Raw genomic sequence first — 9,785 nt, forward strand, 5'->3', positions numbered from 1 at the left:
TATATTTTTTTTTTCTCTCTCTAAATGATGGTTGTTGTCTTTTTGTTTTTATAGCCCTGATGAAGACCTGAAAATCAGGTCGAAACGTCGGCATAAATAAATATTTTTTGTTTATTGATGTTGTTTCTTTGCTGACCGCACCCCCCGACCATCTTCTCCAATCAGCAATCTACGGTCAACTATATACACCTCATCAAGAGTGTTATCAATCATGGTGATTTCTTTTTTTAGGATAGATAATACACACCCTATCAAGATTTAAGCTATTAGTCTTTTAGACGAGTAGAATGCCAAATTTTGCAATTACAAATATTAATTTCATCTATGTTGTTTTTGTCTCATAAATGTTTCTAGCTTGTAAGTCCTTACATCAAATGAATCAGTTGCCAGCACTTAGTCTCAATCCAATCGAATATCAAAAAAAAAAAAGATCAATATTTCTTGATGACTTGTATTAACAACAAAAAAGGAACTTGATAACGTACCATACAGTAAGTTAACTTAAGTACATGCATTAAAGAATCTTTACTCAGGCATAATAATCCTCCAGAGGGAGCATAAAGAATAATGAAACAGTAGAATGGCAAAAAAACATATAAATTTACAGGCAAATTAATCTAGGAGATTCATCAAGTTCTCTAGCATAATAATTAACCCTAGCCCCCTCCCCATTTAAGCCTTATCATCAGAAGCATTAAGATTGAAAATCAATTTAAAATAATTGATCATACCAGCAGTAATTAATAGTCTATATGGATAACACAGTCTATATAGACAATCTTAAACTAAGAGCAAAAAAAAATTAAGACCATTCCCAATTAATAATGGACCTTGTCTCAACCTTTGACTGTAGGTTTTTCTGGTTTGAAAAATGTCCTCTAGTCAATGTTACAAATGCGAAAGTATAGGACATAAGTTCTTTACAACTTTGATAAAAGAAAATATGAGATACCAAGCCTACAACAATGAGAGGGAATGGTGAAGTACATACTTATCAAGATGAACAAACAATGATAGGGAATGGTGAAATACATGTCTATCAAGATGAACAAACAATGATAGGGAATGGTGAAATACATGTTTATCAAGATGAACAAACAATGATAGGGAATGGTGAAATACATATTTATCAAGATGAACAAAAATTATAGATCATAATGAAAAGGATAGGTTCATTATAAGTATGGTGAAATTGGTCGGGACTGTTACCGACCGATTTCACCATACTTAAAATAGTTCAATAATAGTAAAATGTTTCCAGAAACAGCATATTTCCTACTGAACAATTAAATTCCTAAGAACAAGCAATAGTAATAAAATGCAAGTAAAAAGCATAACTGTGAACAAGCTACTATCCATTTTAATAGCAGGTAGAGAAAACAAAATAGTGTTCATCATATAAAATTAAGTTTCTTCTGATAATTAACTACTCAAGGTAGAGCCTTAAAAGAATAGGTTATTCTTATGAATAGGATAAATATAGAATTCGATGAAGAGGTAGAATAAATTCAAAACCTGAAAGGGCAATTTATCCTGAAAGGTAAATCACCACAAAGACCACATAGTCTTAGCGTGACAAAGTAAGAGAAGGAAATACATAAATCTTTAACAAGAGTACAATAAGAATCAAATTTTTTTTTAATAATTTATTTATTGCTATTTATAACTGTATAAATATATATACATCAAGTAAATTTTCTGTAAGCGATATAATGACATGATACAAACATGAGGAGAATCTACACAGTGACAGAACTCCAAAGTATAAATTTTTAATGTTTTAACATAATTAAGCATTTGTTTAATACTTATCATTAACTTACTTATTGGTGTTCCTACAAAAAATAAACATAATCTTCCAAATATATCCAAAATATCCTGTCAAGCAAAATAATACTTGATGTGCACTTAAAACCAGACCATGACACAGACATTTTATTTTGTAACTTTAATTATTCACCCATACATATCAAAATACAAATTGATAATAAGTGAACTGTCTTATATAGTAGTCAAGTTATACTGAATCAATATATAATGAATTACATATCTTTATCGGAGTTTTCCTTTGACTCATATTGGGCAGGTTTTAGGAAGGGATATGTGAGTAATTTAATACATAACATTTTGAAAAAGTCTGACATATTCAAATTAATCATACAACTTAAGAAAAAGGTGATCAACAGAGGGGTGGGAGGATGTGGCCAGTGAAGAGAAGACCAATAAATAAAACTTATTTTATCATGAGCATAAAATATTGTGAGAAATATTCGAGCCATAAAAGGATGAATTAACCGGAGAATCTAGAAGGCTACACAATGCTGAATTGAGGGAACAGTTATTGCATTGAGGCAAATAAGATGGGCGTGTAAGGTGTAAGTAAAAGTGAAACAATTATAATAAACAGGAAGTGTAAGAAAAGTAATCACTTTTTTCTTACTTACTGGCTAACAGACTTGGATCTCATGATGGATCTATTCAACGAAAGGACTTACAGCTAGAAACCGCTTTATAATCCAGATAATGCTCATCTGAACTCCTAACTGGTCAGTTTCTTGAAAGGCATTGCTTTATATATAAAAAAATTTGTATTTAATGATTTTCTAGTACAGGCAGCCCTCGATTTTTACACATTATACTTTCCCACAATTTGCTATTTTGCACATTTTTAAAGATTCAACAGTTTAATCCTCTGCTATCGGATGTACCTCTCAGGGGACATCCAATCGCAGAGGATTACAATGTTGTTTGGATCAAGAGAACAAAACAGTTTCAGTCTTGCATTAGGGCGTACATCAATGTGTTGTGTGGTTTGCTAATTTATTTGTTTAAGTTTTAAACAAATAAATATTTCACTCTTAAAAATTGATAAACATGATTCAGAAATAAAAAAACTGCTGAGTTAATACAAAGAAAAAGAAATTAAGGACTCATAAACGTCATACGAGCGAGACAAAGATGGAAATAATTAAACATTCTGAAAACGGTGAATCTTTTGCTTCAATTGGATGTTTGTACGGTGTGAACAGATCTACGATATGTTCAATTTTGAACAAATAGAGTAAAATTAAGGAATATATTAAAAATTGTGGCAATACATCTTCAAAGATTGTTTACAAAAGACACAGCATAGTGATGGACGAAATGGAAAGATCTTTGTCATCATGGATTGATGGATCAATATCAAAATAGTGTCCCGCTGAGTTTTTCAATTATTCAAGTTAAGGCTCTTAGTTTCATGAAGACTAGAAGACTAGATTAAATGAAGATTCTAACTCGGTATTTCAAGCAAGTAATAGCTGGTTTGACAAATATAAAATGAGATATTCTTTAGATAATATTACATTTACTGGAGAATCAGCCGATGCAGGTAATGACGCTGCGAAAGAATTTGTTTCCTTATTATCCAAAATTATAGAAGATGGAGAATATTCTCCAAGGCAAATGTTCAACAGGGATTTATGATCTTTTGTTTAACATGTTAGAGCGTGTTAAATGGAGAAATATTTCCTTATTTAACAATGTTAAAACGATATAACATAGAACATGGTTGAGAGTCTGTTATTAGGTCTGTTAAATGAAGAATGACGTCACACAACAGCGCTGAGCTGCTGAGTCACCGTTTTGTTGCTGTGTTAGTATACTTGCTCGTAGTTTCTGTTTTGATTGTGTTAGTATTGTTTTGGATGTTTTAACTAATACAGCAATGAATGAAAATAATAATAATGTAATGATAGTTGCCAATTAGCTCATCTAGATTCTCTTCCTCACAAGTTAGAAGATCAATAAAGCATTCAGTGGACAAACTTTCACACAATACTTTTCACTCCACTTCCAGTTTTCACACTTTAGGCATGATATAATAGATTATTTTAATCTAAACTTAGAATTAAACAATAACATAAAGTTTTGAAAGGAAAGGTTATAAAACAAGTTGCTCAGAAAATCCGCTAGGAGGTTCCTTTTGAACCCCTACCCGCCATAACATTTTGGTCCCTTCCGGGCCGGATATTTTTTCCTTATTAATTTTTTTTCTCATGGTCCTCCAGTTGTCGAATTTTGTAATTGTACATTTTATATAATCTATTTTTAAATTATTGTTTATGAAAAAAAAATTGTAAGGTGCTCCATTCCGCCAGCATTAATTTCGTTTTTCTCGCCCTCTCTTCACTTATTATCTTTCAGTTTCTTTCTCATGTATATTATTCATCAAAATGATGAAGAAAATAGCAGAGAAAATCAAAATTCAATTTGAAAAACTTAAAGATAAATTAAATTTTTATGTATCCCACCACCAATGTTGTGGACCACCCCTGTTATGGCAGGGGGGGGGGGGAATTGGTCTATTGGTGAGATGTGATGGCCGAAGACTCCTTCAATTTTCCCACCCATTGCAGGGGCCTATGGTCAGTGTGTACTTTAAACTTTCTCCCGAACACATAGGGCCTAAAGTGATCAACAGCCCACACTATTCCCAAGAGCTCTCATTCCAGCACACTGTATCTCAGTCTCTGTCAGGCGCCTACTGGCGTACGCCACTGGCGAGGAGGCGATCTACTCCTTCAGTATCCGGTCAAACGGCATCCTTGTAAACTTGTAATGGCCCCTCAGTTGAGCAGGAAGGTGAAGATTCTGCAATTCGAATCAGTTTTTCTCCCAGTACTATTATACGGATCGGAAAGCTGAACAGCCCTGGACCATCATGCCTGCAAGGTTGTTTCTGTAGAAATGAGATTCCTACAGAAAATATTAGGAAAAACCGAATAAGGAATGAAAGGGTACGCGAATAACTAGGAGTAAGGTCCATCCAAGAAGTGATTAAGTAAAGCCAGCTGAAATGGTTCCGTCATGTTAGCAGAATTGGAGATGATCGTAAAGCCAGGTGGCTTCTAGAAGCAAGACTGGGAGGAAGGCGACCTCAAGGCAGGCCAAGGCTCATGTACGCTGACCTGATTGAGAGAATTGGCACAGCAAGAGGAAGCTCCATGCCGGAGATGAGAAGGCTCGCACAGAACAGGGACCATTGGACAAGATAGTGAGAGAAGAGGAAGGTGAAATGTGAATATGGTGTGGTGAGGATCGCCATTTGTGTTTGTAGAAAAGTTCTTATTTGTGATTGGGTACTTGCTTTCTGTCTATGTTATGGGTCACCTGATGGATGGTGTGCCACTGCTGCTCAATGGAGAAAGGTTGCCATTTGTTGCGCTGCCCCACTTACCATGCTCGGGGCTGACTTCTTAGCCAGACATCACTTGTACGCACAAGTGGTACCAAGAAACAGAAGATGCTCCCAGAACACTCAACAGCACGCGACGAATCTGGCGTTTGCCATCTTGACTTCAAATTCTCCGCTTACTCCCTACTTGGTGTTGGGGGTTAAATGGATATCATAGTGGCATAAGGTGCCCCCCTCTAGTCCTTATGAATGTACAGTCCAACGATACAACAACTAAACGAATGATACTCCTGTGGACTGAACATACTAAAAGTTAATGGGGGCAAATTTAAATTTCGAACTGTTTTAGCTCAGTAGTATGTCAGTGTGATGTATGAGGGTGTTATCAGTGGGGGGGGGGGGGGGAAGAAAGGCCTTCTTCTGTACAAAAAATAAAATGAATAACATAAAAGGAAAATGGTACCCTCATTGACAGAGAAAAAAAAAAGAAAGAAAAAATATGAAAAAAGGAGAGAATAAAAAGAAAATCTTAATAAGTAAATAAATCAATTAGTGAAAACTCCAACGTCCTAACCAGGACGAATTTGTAAAAGAACACACTTCTCACCTCGAAAATCATTCACAACGTGAATTCTGTAGAAAATGTCTCACTCCTGACGGTTCCCCGTTGTCTTCTTCCAAGGCATTCACAGTTGTGGCACGAGATAATCAATCAGTTACCATATTTTCTTGGCCTGCTATATATGTGATTTCCATATTGTACTGTCCCAATAACTCCTTCCAACACGTAATCCTGGCCGAAGACTCCTTAAATTTTCCCACCCATTGCAGGGGCCTATGGTCAGTGTGTACTTTAAACTTTCTCTGAACACATAGGGCCTAAAGTGATCAACAGCCCACATTATTCCCAAGAGCTCTCGTTCCAGCACACTGCATCTGGTCTCCGTCTCTGTCTACTGGTGTACGCCACTGGCGAGGAGGTGATCTCCTCCTTCACCCTCCTGAGACAACACCGCTCCCAATGCCTACTCACTCGCATCTGTAGTGATAGTGAATTGCCGGGTGAAGTCAGAGAAAGCAAGCACCGGCTCCTGCTGCAGCTTCTCCATGCACCGCCTGATATTGTCTTCCACCATCTAAGTGATGATTAGTAACTCCTTCCCTGGAAATCGTGTGGGCCAAAAAATGTATTTGTTCCAGCCCCAACGACGCTTTCTCCCCCTATAATTTGAGCCCAAAGTGCCCAACTCTTTGGAATACGCAGTGTAAATGCTGCAGGTGTTCTTCTTCGTTCTTACTGAACACTAGGAGATCATCCATGTAAATCTGACAGACGGATTCGCCGATACTTTTCAGAAACTCGTCCATCAGGTGCTGAAAAGTTATGCGGGCGTTTATGAGACCAAACGCCATTCTTGTAAACTTGTAATGGCCCCTCTCAAATGTGAATGCCGTCGATCCTTAGGGTGCCTTTTTATTTGATGATATCTAGCTTTCAAGTCCAGAGTGCTGAATACCGTAGCTCTGCTCAGCCTGTCCAAAATGTCTTCAAATCTGTGGATCAAATACTTCTCATCTACTATATTCTCGTTCAGCTTCCTGTAATCTATTACCACCCTATACTTTTCGGTAGCTTCACCAGGCACGCTCATCTTTTTAACAACACACAATGGAGTATTGCATGGGGATGTACTATCAATGATTATTCCCTGGTGTTTTAAACTTTGAAGCTCTTCCCGGATGTGGTGACGTAGCGCCTGCGGGTATCTCCTCTTTTTCACATATGTAACCTTATATTCTTTTAGTATGATCCCATGGACTGTCTTCCCAGTTGCCACGAGCACGTCTCCTTTAAAAAAAGAACATTTTAACCTCCCAAGCTAATTTTCCATTTTCCCTTGATATTCTTAACCCAAGCACCCACCTTCCCTAGCAGGTCACAACCCACATTCACTTTGTATTCCATCGGCATACTCCCTACGATATACACTGGTAAGTTCTTTCAACTAAATCCCCACAGGGTCAAACCTACCTCTACCTCCCCCTCTACCACACAAGGGCCACCCAGGGTGATTAATTTACACTGACATTTCTGGATCTGGTGTGTCATGTCTCCACTACACAGTTTTTCTAGGGGTTCTCAGCACATGATGGTGTTGGAGCTGCCGGTGTCCACTAGGTACCTCACTCCTGCTATCTCTATTATAGGCAGACCGCCGCTCTTCTCTCTCACATTATAATTCAGCAGTGTACGGTCGCCCCTCTGCCGACATCCCCTTCACATGTCTTGCGTCTTCCTTTCTCCAGTTTCTCGCTTCCATCTACCTCTGTCCCCTTGTTTCTATCCTCCTGTTTCCACTCTGTCCGTTTGACTTATTCTTCTTCGGTACATATATGGGCACTGTTTGGCTATGTGTTCCTCATTTCAGCATTCAAAGCATCTTGTGCACGGGCAATGCGCCACTAAATGCCCAATCTTTCTACAACCGTGGCACTTGCCGTCCTCCCGCCGACTATTACTTCTGGGTTTAGCTAGGCTTCTTCTGTTTTCTTGGTTGCTAGCTCTCTCTCTTCTAGGATTGGGCATGTTTCTGGGCCGTTGGAATTCTATCCAGGTCCACCCTGGCTCTTCTACTTTCATTCGGGCCTCCACCTCTCTAGCTCTTGTTTCTATGAGATCTTGAGCAATTTCCACAAACGAGCGCTCTCTCGGAAATCCTTCCTTCTTCCCTAGCTCCTTTGCCAACTGTATCTTTAGTAAGACATCACTTAGTTGGCTGTGGTACCAAGAAGCAGAAGACACTCCCAGAACACTCAACAGCATGCGACCAGTCTGGCATTCGCCAGCTTGGCTTCGAATTCTCTGCTTACTCCCTAGTTGGTGCTGGGGTTAAGTGGATATCATAGTGGCATATGGCGCCCCCCTCTAGTCCTTATGAATATACAGTCCAGCGATATAACAACTAAACGAATGATACCCCTAAGGACTGAACAATAATAATTTACAACTTAAAGCATTATAAATTTTAGACAATGCTCCAGGATGCCCAAAATCTCTTAGTATTTCTTCCTCCCAATACCACCTAACTCATACAGCCCATGGACCGAACAGTGATAGCTACATTTAAACCCTATATAATATGAGGAAAATAATGACTAAGGCCATTAAGGCAACTGACAGGCAAGATGAGCCAACATTAACAGATTTTTGGAAAAATTATAATAAATGGAATGCAATAAATAATACTTGAGACTTGTGAGCTGAAATAAAAGAGTCGATAATGAAAGGTACCTGGAAGCAATTATGCCCAGAAGTGATAGGATTTCATAAATTTTGAAGAAACAACATAAACTCTCACAGATGAAATAGTTACTTTAATGAATGGATAAAACTTGGATGTCAACAAAGAAGATGTTACTGAGTTGATTGAAACTCACTCAGCACTGCTGTCAAATGAATACTTAATTGAGCAACAATTGAGTAACAGTGAAATACACAATGAAAGTGAGAACGAGCAAGCTGATAAAAATGCCAAGACTTTGACAATTAAAAATAGAATGAAGCCTTCACAAATCTTGGCAAATTTTTGACTATCATGGAAGAATGTGATCCCAATGGAGAACGTATATCTCAAGTACATAGGGCAATTGGGAAAGGCACAGCATGTTGTAGAAATCTTTATCAAGAAAAGAAAAAAATGGGTTGTATTCAAATAACTGTCTACAACTTTACAAAGGAAACACCCGAAAGCACTTAACACTCCTCTTTAATTTCATTAAATATACATATTGATAGATAAATACTTTAAAACACAGTTTTTGGTGCATATAATTTTACATCCCTCTACTTTCAAACATTCAACATTTCTATATACTTTCAGGAACCAATTATGTGTAAAAGTCGAGGGCCTACTGTAATAATTTTGGAGATTAACAGCAAACATCACATTTTCCAAAAGATGAACTTGCTTTTTTTAAGCAAGAAAATAAAAAGTGGTTGTGCAAATAGTCCAATGAGGATAAAAGAAGATCCCTAAGAATGGAAAACGTTTTTAAAGAGACCAAGGTAAATGAAAACCTTGAATTATTTTTGAAAGAATTCAAGAAACTAACTACCGAAATTAGAGAAAACAATAAAGAATTTAAAATATATATATATATAATATACTTTCAGGAACCAATTATGTGTAAAAGTCGAGGGCCTACTGTAATAATTTTGGAGATTAACAGCAAACATCACATTTTCCTTAGAAAATATATGATTTTATAAAGACCATTGATAGGGTAAAAAAATTACCTTGTCATGAGCCATTACCAGGCACAAGAGTGAATATGCTCCACGATCCACTAGAAAAAATATAAATAGATTAAATGAGAAATTATACTGTACAAATAAAATGATTATTAAATGTTATAAAATTTTAAAGAGAACTAAATAACTGAAATTTTATATAAAATATATCCTTTTTACTACTAGCCAATAATAAAAAATATGGTATTTCCTTGAGTAAGGAATTAAATTTTGAAATTGAATTAAACTTCAATTAAGAAATCAATTTCCAAAATATAATACACATAGCTCAAAAAGAAACATAAAAGAAAAAAAAAA

At 36.7% G+C, this 9,785-nt stretch overlaps 1 protein-coding gene across 2 annotated transcripts in view; it reads right to left on the reverse strand.

Moving 5' to 3' along the window:
* LOC106679868 (AN1-type zinc finger protein 2B) overlaps positions 1 to 9,785 on the reverse strand; it is a 46,846-nt gene that overhangs the window by 7,033 nt on the left and 30,028 nt on the right. Inside the window, exon 4 of one of the 2 annotated variants that reach the window (XM_014419245.3) lies at positions 9,474 to 9,523. The exons of the other annotated variant lie outside the window; for it this stretch is intronic. Within the exon in view, the coding sequence (XP_014274731.1) occupies positions 9,488 to 9,523 (36 nt within the window). The 3' untranslated portion in view covers positions 9,474 to 9,487. The remainder of the gene's footprint in view (positions 1 to 9,473; positions 9,524 to 9,785) is intronic. 2 annotated transcript variants of the gene reach the window in all.

This window comes from Halyomorpha halys, unplaced genomic scaffold (genome assembly GCF_000696795.3).
Source record: "Halyomorpha halys isolate HHAL.00 unplaced genomic scaffold, Hhal_1.1 Scaffold226.1, whole genome shotgun sequence".
Lineage (NCBI taxonomy): Eukaryota > Metazoa > Arthropoda > Insecta > Hemiptera > Pentatomidae > Halyomorpha > Halyomorpha halys.